The sequence below is a fragment of the Dreissena polymorpha genome, chromosome 5 (genome assembly GCF_020536995.1).
Source record: "Dreissena polymorpha isolate Duluth1 chromosome 5, UMN_Dpol_1.0, whole genome shotgun sequence".
NCBI lineage: Eukaryota > Metazoa > Mollusca > Bivalvia > Myida > Dreissenidae > Dreissena > Dreissena polymorpha.
The window spans coordinates 125,170,816-125,187,123 of record NC_068359.1 but is presented as its reverse complement, the minus strand read 5'-3'; the positions used below and the strand labels follow the sequence as shown (position 1 = coordinate 125,187,123).

The following is a 16,308-nucleotide window of genomic DNA, read 5'->3' as shown; positions in this document are numbered from 1 at the left end:
GACGACACTTTCCGCTTTTATTGAGTGTTTTGTTTGAAGGATGTCTCTTCTAAACGAAAATCCAGTGCAGGCGGAAAAGTTTCCCCTGACTAGCCTGCGCTTACAGCACAGGGACGACATTATACGCACATGGATTAAGCCCTGTTTTCCAAGAGCGCGGCTTTTATATTGTTCACATTATTCGTTGTTTATTCACTATAGTCGTAATGTCGCTGTTAAACAACTCGGACTATCGCACTCTTGCTTTAATTATTAAGCGTACAATCGTTGTTTATAGACCGACAAACGACTATAAATACGAACTTGTTTCATAAATGAATAATGCATCGATTGGTCGATTGGAGATTATTCCAGCGGCAACATGAGTGACACTCGAAGACTTGTTTGTAACACAATAAATGAAAGCTGGGATACATTGATAGGGATTGACAATTATATGAGTCGTGTTCTGAAACAACTGGGCATAATGCATGTGCTTAAAGTGTCGTCCCAGATTAGCCTGTGAAGTCTGCACAGGCTTATCAGGGACGACACTTTCCGCTTTACGACATTTTTCGTTTGAACGAAGTCTCTTCTTAGCAAAAATCCAATTTAGGCGGAAAATGTCGTCCCTGATTAGCCTGTGCGGACTGCACATGTTTATCTGGGACGACACTTTACGCACATGCATTATGCCCAGTTTTCTCAGAACACGACTCATAATGAAAACACCCGATGACTTGTTCGCATCTCGCATGGTTGATGCCATAAAAAGCGATGCGCACATGGTTGCCTTGAAGCAGACGGTTTATGTTTTTGGGAAAAAAATATTAATTATTGAAGTGACATAACAATTATCAAAGCAATTACGATTTCCACACGGAGTTAATGTTTTTGGAACCCCAGACAGTGACGCTTAGTCTTAAATACCCTCCTTTCGTTCTTAAGTTCAGATTCAGAACAGTATGTTAACTTTCCATATTGGCTGGTATTTACACATATTAAAGATATGCGAGGAAAACATGAATACACGAGAGGCGAACATCCAAATCAAAACATATTTAACATTCTTGGCTCAATAAACGAGCTTTGTCGGACCGTATTTGGTACAAAAACGAATATGTACAAGTTTGTACCATATTCGGCCGAATATGGTACAACTGTCTAATTGTACCATATACGTATCTGCAGTTTTGGGGTAAAATGCCTGACCGAATATGGTACAAACTTGTACCATATTCGGATGAAAAATGTACCACATTCGTTCCGAATATGATACACACTCATCATCGTAATCATCATCATCATCATCATCGTTATCTCATCATCATCATCATCATCATCGTTATCTCATCATCATCATCATCATCATCACATCAATTATCAACACCCCAATGATCATCATCGTTGTTATCTTTACCAACACCACCATCATCATCACCATCAAAACCAACATCATCATATCCATTATCATGATCGTAATGGTGATCACAAGTTTTTTTTGTGATGATAATGACAGCGATGTTTTCGGTCGATAATGAGGATGTTGTGATGATGATGACGACGATGAGAATATCATCATCATCATCGGCCAATAAACATCGCCATCATCATCATCACAAATATTTTGTTATCATCATCATCATTATCATCATCGTCGGCCGATAAACATCGCCGTCATCATCATCTAAAAACTTATCATCATCATTATAACCATCATCATCGTCCGATAAACATCGCTGTCATCATCATCCCAAAACGTTTGTTATCATCATCATCATTATCATCATCATCATCATCATCACCACAATCATCAAACCCCAATCATCATAACCACTGTCATCATCATCACCACCACCATCATCATCACAATTTTTTTACCATCATCATCATCACAAATGTTTTGTCATCATCATCATCACATATTCATTTTACATTTTGTATTTTATATTTGTTTCATTCAAGAGATTCAACAAACTTGTACTTTTTTCATTTATTGGTATACTGACAGGATTTTTCAAAGTAATATTGAAGAACATAGAACAGCATTTAAATTTTAATCCAACTGTAGCATTTTGACAAGACATAATATACATATATACATTCATTTTAGTAGCAGCCAAAATATCCCAAATGTGCTTCGTAAAAAGTTACCAGTAAATGAGCAAATGACAACAAATTTCCGGTAGAAGAACATAATCATCAATCACAAAAATAACATAACAGGTTTCCAAACACCGATATACATGTATATTTGACCTGTAATGTCTGTACATGACATCTATGATATCATACCAACCGATTCCACTAACACGCAAACGCAGCCATGCGTTTGCCCATTTTGGCCCCTTGATGATTTCTTTTATTGCCGAAATAAGACCGCTGTTTCTGCCCGCTCTTGTTAATAGGAAACGAACGCTAACAGGATTTCTGTTACTAGTATCTAGTCCAATATCCGGCCGAATGTAAATTCTAGGTGTTTGCAAACTCATTGACCTTATTAAATCTCTAAAGGGTTTGCCGACCTTCGCCAACACAAACTGGATTGACGGGTTTGATTGTATGCAGAACTTAAAAATTTCAACTTGAATGTGAAGTGGTAACATCAGAAATGGAAAAGTCGTTCGCTTCTGTGCCCTCCTATTGTTTATCATATCTTGAAGCTCTTTCAGGGCTGAACACACAGAGACGTCACCGTTGTCGCCAGAGTCACCGTTGTCGCCGGAGTCACCGTTGTCGCCAGACGCAGCGTTGTCGCCGGAGTCACCGTTGTCGCCGGAGTCACCGTTGTCGCTGGAGTCACCGTTGTCGCCGGAGTCACCGTTGTCGCAAGAGTCACCGTTGTCGCCAGACGCAGCGTTGTCGCCAGATGCAGTGTTGTCGCCAGACGCAGCGTTGTCGCCGGAGTCACCGTTGTCGCCAGACGCAGCGTTGTCGCCGGAGTCACCGTTGTCGCCGGAGTCACCGTTGTCGCTGGAGTCACCGTTGTCGCCGGAGTCACCGTTGTCGCAAGAGTCACCGTTGTCGCCAGACGCAGCGTTGTCGCCAGATGCAGTGTTGTCGCCAGACGCAGCGGTGTCGCCGGAATCACCGTTGTCGCCAGAGTCACCGTTGTCGCCAGACGCAGCGTTGTCGCCTGACGCAGCGTTGTCGCCAGACGCAGCGCTGTCGCCAGAGTCACCGTTGTCATACGACTGTTCTAAGCGTGATATTATGTCCTTGTACACGCGTTGATTGATACGGATACTAACGTAATGCATGCCAAATCCTTCTGGGAAATACCCCAATGCAATTGTTCCAACATCACCATCGAACTTTCCATCTGCTGACACAATTGATGAGTGTTCTAGTCCTCGGGTAGAAACTACCAGGCACTGCAAATTATATTCTCTCATAAGTGCAATGAGCGTGAGGTTGTCGTCGTATGTCCCATTCTTAGACATATTCTTAACGTATTCATCAAATGTTTCATCATAGACAAAAGTTTCATAGAAATATCTGTTTTCTACAATGTGATGGACTGCTTCCTTACGTAAAGCATCTACGTCTTTGTATATACCAATTTTACCAAGTTGATGCGATATAGCAGCAAATTGACAATTTCCATCCGGATTTGGGTCCATGGCAATATTCACCCCATCCAACAACTGCAGATTTTCATGGTGTGTTAAAACATGATAGTACTTAGTTCTGTGATTTTGTTTCTCTGAGCGGTTCTGTTTTAATGAATGTTTTTTAATTTTTCGTTGTTTCTCTAACGCAACAGTTAGGCTAGTCATGTTTTCGACCCCAACCGATTTGCTTACGAATCCAAGTTCGGGTTTGTTCGGTACTTGAAATGACACGATATAAACACCATTTCGTTTTACTTTTTCTACCTTGCCTTCGATAACATATCTTTTGGTTGGCACCCTGGATTTTCGAAAGGGATAGCGAATTAATACTGTCTCTCCTACTTTGTACTTGCTTGGGGAAGTTGCGTTTTTCAACAGCGACCTGTAAGCCTTTTTATTTGCTCGCCGTATGGTTTTCTTTATTTCACGAGAACTATGACGTTCTTTGGTAAAAACATGACTTCTTCCGTAGTAGGCTTCAAAGGGCGTGAGACCCCCAAGAACTCGTTTGAAACTTGTGTTTATGGCATAGGCTAAATCTTGAAGCCCTTCGACCCAGTTAAATCCACGTTTACTTTTTGTTGCAAATAGAATCTTGGCCTTTATAACACTGTTTGACCTTTCACACTTGCCCTGTGATTGAGGATGATACGGCCTACTATTGATCATTTTGATGTTGTACTTGTTCAACAAAAGTTTCATACTAGGGCCTTTAAATTCCAGTCCGTTGTCACATTGGATGATGTCAGGGGCAAGGTTAACCATCAACACGTCCTCTAATGCCTTTGCAACTTCACGCGAACTCTTCGTTTTCAGGGGTTTTGGCATAACGTACCTAGAATAAACGTCCACGACTTGTAGAATATAACTGTATGTGGACCCCTTGTAGCTAACACTTTGATTTTTCATGTTAATTATGTCAATCTGCCATCTTTTGCCTGGTTCCTCTTCTGTAATTGTCTTTGGCTTTGGCTTGTTTGTAAATCTCGGATACTTCTCATGGTAATACTTGCTATTGTACAGTATTTCAAGGATAGCTTGTTCCGAGAACCCCGTGTAATTTACTTTCAGTTTGTTGTAAATAACCCTTGCTCCACATCCTTTGTTTTCCATGAACATCTTCTCAACAAATCTAGGAAGATCTTCTTTCACAAGGACTTGCTTTCCGCCACACAATAAAGAACCCCGGTCACCAAGCTCGAAGTCCTTACGTTTTCTAATCATGGCCAAACAATTATTCTCTTCAGGTGTCCGTTTCTTCACAGGGACATCGAACGATCCGTTTAAACATCTGACAATAATGTCGTACTTCGACCTGGGCAAGCACCCTAATTGCTTCCTTTTTCTCCTAATTGCTTCCTTCATCTGAAATAATATAATAAGTTATTATACATTTATACTTCATTAGTTAATAGAGCTTGTATTGAACACCGCGTGTCGAAAACGAATGTCTCACGACATGAGCTGAGCTAAAATCACTCGTCTGATAGCTCCGCTAAAATTTACAATCCGAACTTCCGGGCAATATGCGCAATGAAAGTAGCAAGTACTTCATGTAAAGTTTCATTGAAATCCAACCGAATTCAAATTCAGGGGAAAAATAGCGGGCAAACTTATGGCGGTCAACGGACAAACGGTCTGTAGAAACCAATGCTACGTGGATGGAAGGGATATAAAGAAGGGGCCCTGGGGGCCTAGGTCGCTCACCAGAAGTCACGACTAGGCAGGGTTCGAAGGTCAAAGACCTATAAACTCCATAAAATTTAAAATGTTCAAATCTACAGATTACAGGAGCTCGATCTGATTTTGGTGGAAAATACACTTTCGAAAAAATGACTGTAGCTTAAATATTTTAGCAGTTTAGGAGTTACGCACCCGGAAGGAATGCCACGGACAATTGGATAGACGGACGGACAACTGCAAATGCACTCTGAGGGGGGGGGGGGGGGCATAAAACATAAAAATCAATGCATGTTAAAACATCAATGCATATTAAGACAACTGAAAATTAAAATTATGTACAGTACTTACTGTCAAGAATTCTTTTGAAGTTTGAAGAAAGTTTGGATTTCAATTCTTTCTAGTCGAAAATCACAACTTTTCTTGCCGACCGCCAAGTCAAATATGGTTACTGACTTCTGAGTAAGACTCGTGTGCAAAATTCCCGCCTTTTTAAAGCGGCACGTTATCAAAGAAAAAATCGGAAACTTCAAAGCTTTGTCGGCTTCTCAGCAATATGACGTCGGAACGACAAATCAACTTTACAAAGTAATGTTTAGGAATACAGTCACACCTGTCTAAAGCAGCCAGTCAAACATCCTTATTTTTGGAGAGATATATTCATTTAAAAGAGCTCAAAATCTCTTAAATCGGATTTTGGTGAAAATACACTTTCGAAAAAAAAAGTTTTAAAAATTTGAAAATTGCTATTAATGATCTCCATGAAAGTATCTGGCCCGCCCGGGAATCGAACCCAGGCCGCCTGCGTGCCAATCTGACGCGCAACCGACTGAACTAGCCGGCGAAACAGATGATGATGATGATGATGATGATGATACTTTTGTCACTTCCAATATTAGGTTAATACAATGTATTTGAGTTTGAAAAAAAGTTTACACATCGGCAGACTATTTCATTTATTAAGAAATACATAATTTATGTACCATATACGTAGGCCATTTTCATTTTTATGAGTTTTTTTGGTATGTACCAAATACGTTTTGGCGAGCATAGAAAAACTTATTCCAACCGAATATGGTACAATGTTTGTACCATATTCGGTCGAAAATTGTACCATCTTCGGTCCGAGTATGGTACATTTGTACCATATTCGGCCGAATATGGTACAAATGTACCATATTCGTTTTTGTACCAAATACGGTCCGACAGAGCTTCGAATACAGATACGGGCATTCAGTTGCAATAATGCAGGGCGCAATTATTTGTGGGCATTCACCCAAGATGTTTATGTCGATGAATACTTATCAAGATGTTTTTATACCTTATTTGGCATTACATTTGTTTACCAAAAGATCATATACACTGTCATTTTACTGTATCGTCGCTTTTAGACCCGTGCTTTAAGAAAAGGGGGTTTAATGCATGTGCGAAACTTTCCGCTTTTATGATATTTTTCGTTTCAAGAAAGTCTTTTCTTAGAACAAGTAAAGTTGAGACGGAAAGTGTCGTCCATGATAAGCCTGTGCTGACTGCACATGCTTATCTGGGACGACACTTTACGCACATGCATTAAACCCCTTTTTCACAGAGCGCTTCCCATTTATATATAAGCAATACAAGCAAGTTGTGATACTGTTTATTTTAGTGAAGTGCCTCTTGGCTTTCATCGCATCTAAACACTGTCAGATAACAATTTATTCACATTTATATTACACGGTCCAATGCAGAACACGTGTTAAGTGCATTCCGTAACAATATCAACTTTTTCATGCAATGTGTATGGAGCTTAAAATGTTGGCACTCTCTTGACGGCAACCCCAGACTTACGTGTGGTCACTTATCACTAAGCAGTTGAGACGTCCAGTATGAAAACGGGGCTTAATGCATCTGCGCAAAGTGTCGTCACAGATTAGCGTCTAGTCTGCAAAGGCTTATCAGGCAGGGACGACACCTTGCGATTGTTCGCGTTAAGGAAGTCTTTTCTAAACGATAAACACAGTTATGCGGAAAGTGTCGTCCCTGCGGACAGAACATTCTAGTCAGGGACGACACTTTACGCACATGCATTAAGCCCATATTTGCCAGAGCTCGGCTAAATTATATTTGTGCCAATTTGTACACACCACGTCGTTATTACGAGTCCCAACCCTGCCGTTAGTAACCAGCCATTGCATGATTACGCCGGGATAATTTATCTGATGTCGTTGATTCGCAAACATTTGCGATGCGTTACGCGGCTAAGTGCACGGATAACAGTAACCTTGTGAGGTCACGGTACGTTTACAATCACATAATTATGCGTGATTCCGAAAGCAGATTCGATGTCCACTTAACCGGACCACGTTAATTTTACAAGGTACTTACAGGGCTCATTAAGTTAACATTTACAGGCTATTCACGCCTATTTCGGGCTACACTCCACCCTAATATAGCTCATGTTTGAAAGGAACCTGTCAAGTGTTCGCCTACTGACACCGACTGACTCAACATTAACCTTGATGTTTTATCAACCTGCATGACCGGTGTACGCCTGTGGTAATATTGTTTAAACTGGCAAACAATATTTTAGTATCGATCTGGAAAAACGGGGCTTAATGCATGTGCGTATATAATCAAAGATATTTTCCGCTTCCATGGAGTTTTTTGTTTAAAGAAAGACTTTTCTAACTGAAAATCCAGTCTAGTTTGATTAGCCTCTGCATAGTGCGCAGGCTCATCCGGGACGACACTTAACATACATGCATTGAGCCTCGTTTTTAGACAGCGCGGAATATTTGAACATGATGCTCGCTCATCTTCATATAAACGATACAATACAGCGCTTCATGTAACATAACTATTTGAAAGGCACATCCTGCAAAATTCGAGTTCATTTTCGCATGCTTGTGTAGTAATTACTCAAACTCTTTATTTATTAATCGATCAATACCGACAACTCAAAAATGTATTCTTTCTAACTAACCTTTAGAAAAACCCAACGATACATTATTGGAACCAAACAAATCTGCATTGGGGGCAGACAATTATAATTATAGCAAAACATATACATTTTACAATCAAGCAAGAGACTGACAAGATCTTACTAGAATGGCGGGCAACTATACTATTGTAAGAGTATGTGGTTAACCTATGTATGCCTAGTGGACTCTCACATCCTTCTAAATTGGATCAATTTATTTCCAAAATTAGGGATGTCTAGTATACTTATATCTATATAAATTTTAGAATATTTCTTACAGAAATTCCTTTAAGCAAACAGCGCAGACCCTGATGAGACGCCGCATCATGCGGCGTCTCATCTGGGTCTTCGCTGTTTGCCAATGCCTTTTTTTCTAGACGCTAGGCATAATTGGGTTAACAAAATTAATGTACATCCAAATGCATATCTATATGAAATAAACAGCGACTGCATTCACAATATGGACATAATTATTTTCGTCATGATTCCAGCTTGCAAAACAGATGGTAGATTTATCATTATACTTGCGCTTCGTTCTAAGAAAACGGGGCTGAATGCTTGTGCGTAAAGTATTGTCCTGGATAACACTGGCAGTACGCACAGGCTAATCAGGGACGACACTTTCCGCCTAGATTTGATGTTCGCAAAGAAGAGACTTTCATAAAACAAAAAAAGGCCATAACAACGAAAAAGGCCACACAAGCGAAAAGTCGCGTACTTGATAAGCCTGAGAGGGCGGTACAGGCTAATCTGTGACGATATTTAAAGCACATAAATTAAGCCCTGTTTTCCAAGAGTGATCTTAGCCCATGAACTTGACACAAATGTATACTGCAACATTCTTAACCGGCGAATAACATTCATAATTAGATGCGCGACCTATAGCCCAGAGCTAACATTATTATCCGTCGCGTTATTTATGGACGTCGCTGTGATACTTTTAGCGAACGAGTCCAGGTGGGGTGAATTATATTTCTGATGTATGCTTTCTGTTTTGGGGACAAAGGTGTGGTGTATACTATTTCATATTTATATTGTCAATATAGGGAACAAAGGTCGACCAGAATTCATCAAATGTAACATGTTACACTACTGGTCAAACCGTATGTCTTATATTGTCTACTATTGTCACTAAAATTCAACAAAGACAGATGTCAAGAGATCTATCTCTTTCTTTTGGACTTTCGCACTGAAAATCATCATACGTTTGTAAAATTGTTCGTGGTGTTCTCGTTCGTTGCCATTCAATTAACAAACATTGCTAAATTGCACTACAGCTACACGACAACTGGCAACGCAAAGCAACCAATTTCCTTGAACGTTTTCGTTTTAAGATTCTTGTTAAATGTAAATGCTAGTATTTTCGCGACACCAAACTAGATGCATGCACTGGATTTGGGTTACCTTAACACACGCAATTCTGTAATAAATATTCGTAAAACTCGAATTCCCTTTAACCCGAACGTCTTCTCTCAAATGACAACAACACATATATGAGAAATACAGCTTATATTTTGGATAAGCCTGCGTACTACCGGTTGACACAATGCAATTCGTAATGCGTTTATACATCATACAAAAATACATAATTATATACATTCGACGTTCTTTACAAATATGCAACATTGTAATAATCTATATATTTATAAGAAAACTTGTCATTCATAGCCCTTTACCTAAACTTTAGTAAAATTAATGTGTAAAACCGGTCAGCATCGCCAAGCTGAATGACAATTCCTCGTGCGTTCACCCGCATTTACCTTTCTACAACGCCCTCTTGCGGTGACTTATCTTATTCAAGGGAAATTAATTTTCATCTAATCAACTTTTTTCAAACTAGGAAAATTATAATGCTGGATACGAATATCAAGATTGCCGACTGAAGGTTATGCATAACATAAATTAATGTTTCGCCAGTGCAATGTGTTCAAACGCAACTGAATGCAAAACTATTGTATTACAAATTTTTCATTTACATATGCATTAGGCCCGAAATTGCCGACGCGACAACATGTTGCAAGGCTTTTCACGTTCAATTTCTTGGCATCACAGTGTTTTCAACTGCCTTTCTGTAGCGAATCACAGACCACTGAAGGGAATAAACATATTCTTTTGCGATCCGTTACGATTGTAAATGAGTTATACAACACTCGCACAAACAATACAACATTTTTTATAGCGTTTCGATTGCATGAATCACTCCACGCAAGATCATCGGTAACAGTAGAAAAATAGCCCGGGTTCGACATGTATAATTTTACTTATGCAATACCTGCCAATAATATTAACAAGAAATAAGTCCGTCGGAAACGGATGCCTCCGCTTCCGCTTTTGGCTCAAAACTACATTTACGTCGGAAGAAACAGACTCAAAATATAGAGGTGCGCAAGTTCACACGCCAGTTAACCATTTGCATGCTGGGAAATTTGTCGTCTGCTAAAATGTCGTCTGCTAAATTTCCAAATTCGGTTCCAGCACTGAAGGAGTTAATGTTTTTGTAAAGTTACATCCCTCTACCAGCCATTCGTATTTGTTAAGTGCGTATTTTTTTATAAAGAGGGTCCTTAATTCATGATTATCAAGAGCGGGGTATTTTCCGTCAAAAGGCAGTACGGACTAGGAAAACTTGCCGCTCAAAAATTGCCGGCGATGCTTTCTTTAAAAAAATTATGATGAGAAGGGCGAAACAAACAGGAATTAAAAGGCTTACACTGAAGGACAAAATGATACAACTAACAACCGTGAACATACATATATATAATAACCTGTTACTTATATTGCCATTTATAAAGGTCTACTTGAATATCCCAAGAAACCATATGCACGGGTAATAAAACGGCACACACAAAACCGCAGTTTAAATATCAGAGCGCCGTTATACACACCTGTGCTTGAGTGACCTTTCTTTTACTTCTTTTACATTCTCATAATGTCGCGCTATCGTGTTCAAAATAAGGATAAAAATTATAACGAACCATGATGCAGATCACCAAGTCCTTGACAGTCATGACTTTTAAATGCCATTAGGTCTGAGAAACAATAAACAATATGCCAAGTAACCAGGTCATGGAATCTTAAAGCCCTGCATCCTAGTACCAGTGCAGTGAGTGCACTATGAAAAATCTTCAGAAACCAGCTTAATATTTAATACTTAGTCACTCAGGGAAAATAAATATACAGGTTTTGAGGCAAATGCTAGGTTTCAGTCAAAGTCCCAAATGGTTTTGATTCAAGAATGGTTGAACACAACAGTCTATATTTATGTTTTCAAGTATTAAAAACATACACTACATAAATTTATAACAAGCATCTGGTATTTTTAGACAAAATTATACATGCAGGACGTTTGTGGGTTCATCGTTTCAAATTTGGAATACAGCTGTTTTGAGTCCACAGTAAACTAATTCTAAGGTGGACACGAAACAAGAGGGCCATGATGGCCCTGAATCGCTCACCTGACTAACCAAATACAATCCCAACCCAGATTTCATCAAGATAAACATTCTGACCAAATTTCATAAAGATTTGATGAAAACTGTGACCTCTATTGTCTACACAAGGTTTTTCTATTATTTGACCTAGTGACCTAGTTTTTGACCCCAAGTGACCCAAATACAATCCCAACACAGATTTCATCAAGATAAACATTCTGATCAAATTTGATAAAGATTGGATGAAAACTGTGACCTCTGTTGTCTACACAAGGTTTTTCTATTATTTGACATAGTGACCTAAATTTTGACCCCAGATAACCCAAATACAATCACAACCCAGATTTCATCAAGATTAACATTCTGACCAAATTTCATAAAGATTTGATGAAAACTGTGACCTCTATTGTCTATACAAGGTTTTTCTATTATTTGACATAGTGACCTAGTTTTTGACCTAGTGACCTAGTTTTTGACATAGTGACCTAGTTTTTGATCCCAGATGACCCAAATACAATCCCAACCCAGATTTCATCAGGATAAACATTCTGACCAAATTTCATCAAGATTGGATGAAAACTGTGACCTCTACCGTCTACACAAACAAATTGTTGACGGTTTTTCTATTATTTGACCTAGTGACCTAGTTTTAGATCTCAGATGACCCAAATACAATTCCAACCCAGATTTCATCAAGATAAACATTCTGACCAAATTTCACAAATATTGGATGAAAACTGTGACTTCTACTGTCTACACAAGGTTTTTCTATTATTTGACCTAGTTTTTGACCTAGTGACCTAGTTTTTGACCCCAGATGACCCAAATACAATCCCAACCCAGATTTCATCAGAATAAATATTCTGACCAAATTTCATAAAGATTGGATGAAAACTGCGACCTCTTTTGTCTACACAAGGTTTTTCTATTATTTGACCTAGTTTTTGACCTAGTGACATAGTTTTTGACCCCAGATGACCCAAATACAATCCCAACCCAGATTTCATCAATATAAACATTCTGACCACATTTCATTAAGATTGGATGAAAACTGTGAACTATACTGTCTACACAAACAAATTGTTGACGGACACACGCACGCACACACACACGCACATACGAACGCCAAACATCACACGGTCACATAAGCGCACCATGTCACTTCGTGACAGGTGAGCTAAAAACACTTCAAGGGAGCGAATGAAGCTTTATACAGTAATTAAGGTGTCAAGAGTTGTTGGTTTACATTTTTGAATTCCAAAATTGTCAGCGCTTTTTGTCATTTAAATTGTGAATAAATATAGTTCATACATTAAAACAAGAGGGCCATGATGGCCCTGAATCGCTCACCTTACTAACCAAATACAATCCCAACCCAGATTTCATCAAGATAAACATTCTGACCAAATTTCATAAAGATTTGATGAAAACTGTGACCTCTGTTGTCTACACAAGGTTTTTCTATTATTTGACCTAGTGACCTAAATTTTGACCCCAGATAACCCAAATACAATCACAACCCAGATTTCATCAAGATTAACATTCTGACCAAATTTCATAAAGATTTGATGAAAACTGTGACCTCTATTGTCTATACAAGGTTTTTCTATTATTTGACATAGTGACCTAGTTTTTGACCTAGTGACCTAGTTTTTGACATAGTGACCTAGTTTTTGATCCCAGATGACCCAAATACAATCCCAACCCAGATTTCATCAGGATAAACATTCTGACCAAATTTCATCAAGATTGGATGAAAACTGTGACCTCTACCGTCTACACAAACAAATTGTTGACGGTTTTTCTATTATTTGACCTAGTGACCTAGTTTTAGATCTCAGATGACCCAAATACAATTCCAACCCAGATTTCATCAAGATAAACATTCTGACCAAATTTCACAAATATTGGATGAAAACTGTGACTTCTACTGTCTACACAAGGTTTTTCTATTATTTGACCTAGTTTTTGACCTAGTGACCTAGTTTTTGACCCCAGATGACCCAAATACAATCCCAACCCAGATTTCATCAGAATAAATATTCTGACCAAATTTCATAAAGATTGGATGAAAACTGCGACCTCTTTTGTCTACACAAGGTTTTTCTATTATTTGACCTAGTTTTTGACCTAGTGACATAGTTTTTGACCCCAGATGACCCAAATACAATCCCAACCCAGATTTCATCAATATAAACATTCTGACCACATTTCATTAAGATTGGATGAAAACTGTGAACTATACTGTCTACACAAACAAATTGTTGACGGACACACGCACGCACACACACACGCACATACGAACGCCAAACATCACACGGTCACATAAGCGCACCATGTCACTTCGTGACAGGTGAGCTAAAAACACTTCAAGGGAGCGAATGAAGCTTTATACAGTAATTAAGGTGTCAAGAGTTGTTGGTTTACATTTTTGAATTCCAAAATTGTCAGCGCTTTTTGTCATTTAAATTGTGAATAAATATAGTTCATACATTAAAACAAGAGGGCCATGATGGCCCTGAATCGCTCACCTTACTAACCAAATACAATCCCAACCCAGATTTCATCAAGATAAACATTCTGACCAAATTTCATAAAGATTTGATGAAAACTGTGACCTCTATTGTCTACACAAGGTTTTTCTATTATTTGACCTAGTGACCTAGTTTTTGACCCCAAGTGACCCAAATACAATCTCAACCCAGATTTCATCAAGTTAAATATTCTGACCAAATTTCATAAAGATTGGATGAAAACTGTGACCTCTACTGTCTACACAAACAAGTTGTTGACGGACACACGCACGCACACACCCACATACGGACGCCGGACATCACACGGTCACATAAGCTCACCATGTCACTTCGTGACAGGTGAGCTAAAAACAACAGATTTCATTCATTATAACTTTAAGTTAAAACAAAACAAGTAACTGGTCTCAAACAAACAAGCTTATAACATAATGTTTACACCAAAGTTATATAGATATTTATTTATAGATGTGTGGTTTCTACAACAGTATTCAATAACTCAGTAAACATAATTTAGCTCCTGGTTTTTAGTGTGTTTTTTACACATACCATTACAAAATTATTGCTTAATTTTCCAATTCTATACACGTTTCGGTAATATTCAATTAAAATAAATGTTTTCTAATGCCATTTCATTCAGTCTCAAAACAACATGGGTCAAAGTGATTACCAATTTCCTAAGTAACAGGCATGTTGACAAGTTACTTAGCACATGACTTGGCTCATTCACAAACATAAAGCAAACTTCCGATGGGCAACACACACAGCATATATATATATATATATATATATATATATATATATATAGCTTAAAAAAACAAAATTTTCATTTTTAAACAACCAGTTTTAATTTTGCAATGTTCAAGTAAAAAAAAACGGCATGGAAAACATGTACAGATTGAACAATATATAACTCTTCCGTCAAAACTGCAAATATGATGCTACACCTCAAACACGGGTCAGTTTGAGGTAGACAAACTACCCGTCCTGAGTCCTGGTGTAAATTATAAAACAAGAGCATCACATAACGGGTGCCACGCTCGGCTACAGGTGGAGTTTTGAATAAATGAAAGCTTGTCAGAATATTATTTTTTTTAAAGGTCACAGTGACCTTGACCTTTGGCCTAGTGACCAAAAAATGGGTGTGGCGTGTAGAACTCATCAAGGTGCATCTACATATGAAGTTTCAAAGTTGTAGGTTGAAGCAATTTGATTTTAGAGCCAAAGTTCAAAAGCTTAACAAAATGTTAAGGTTTTAGCATGACGCAACGGCTGACGACGAGCTGGCTATGACAAAACCTCAGGTTTTCTCCGAAAACGCTGAGCTAATAACAATGGTACTGTCTTCTAAAATTCTAAATGAGCCAGATTCTAGGAAAAACTAGCTTCATACATTAGCATTAAGTGTCGTGGGACAACATTTTGCACTTTTATGGAATTTTTCATTTAAAGAAAGTCTCTCATAAACAAAAATTGTCTCTAGACGGAAATTGTCGCACCCCGATTTTCATGTGCAGTCTGCAAAGGCAAATATGGGACATTTCATGCACATGCATTAAGCCTGGTTTTCCCAGAACACTGTTCAAATCTATCTTACCTCAAGCAGGAAAGGCAGGACTGGTACAAACGTCTTCGTAGCCTTAGACAGCTGGGTCAAGGTAGCGCAGCAGTGGAACCGTAGTGGGTAGTACCTCTGGGTTGGAACCAGTCTATATTATGCAGGAAACCCATCAAAAAATATGCAACAGATTTAAAAAACAGTTTAAATATGCATAAGATTTGAGAACCAGTAAAAAAAATGCATAAGATTTAAGAACCAGTCTAAAAAATACATGAAATGTGAGAACCAGTCTGAAATATGCATAATTATTGAGAACCAATCTAAAATATGCATAAGATGTGAAAACCAGTCTTAAATAAGCATAAGATCACATTCATAACATGGGCAGTATACTAAGTGTTTATTTTTGTCAAGTTAAACGTGTTCATCATGAATATTTGAGCCTCATTCTATGAAAACTGGGCTTAATGCATGTGAATGGTGTCATCAGAGATTAGACTGTGCAGTCTGCACAGGCTCATAAGGAACAACACTTTCAGCTTTTATGGTAATT

General features: G+C 38.4%; 1 protein-coding gene across 1 annotated transcript in view; it reads right to left on the bottom strand.

Moving 5' to 3' along the window:
• The window catches only part of LOC127880882 (nucleolar complex protein 2 homolog), a 192,257-nt gene that overhangs the window by 151,355 nt on the left and 24,594 nt on the right, over positions 1-16,308 (bottom strand). The window contains exon 12 of the mRNA XM_052428359.1: positions 15,792-15,903. Within this exon, the coding sequence (XP_052284319.1) occupies positions 15,792-15,903 (112 nt within the window). The remainder of the gene's footprint in view (positions 1-15,791; positions 15,904-16,308) is intronic.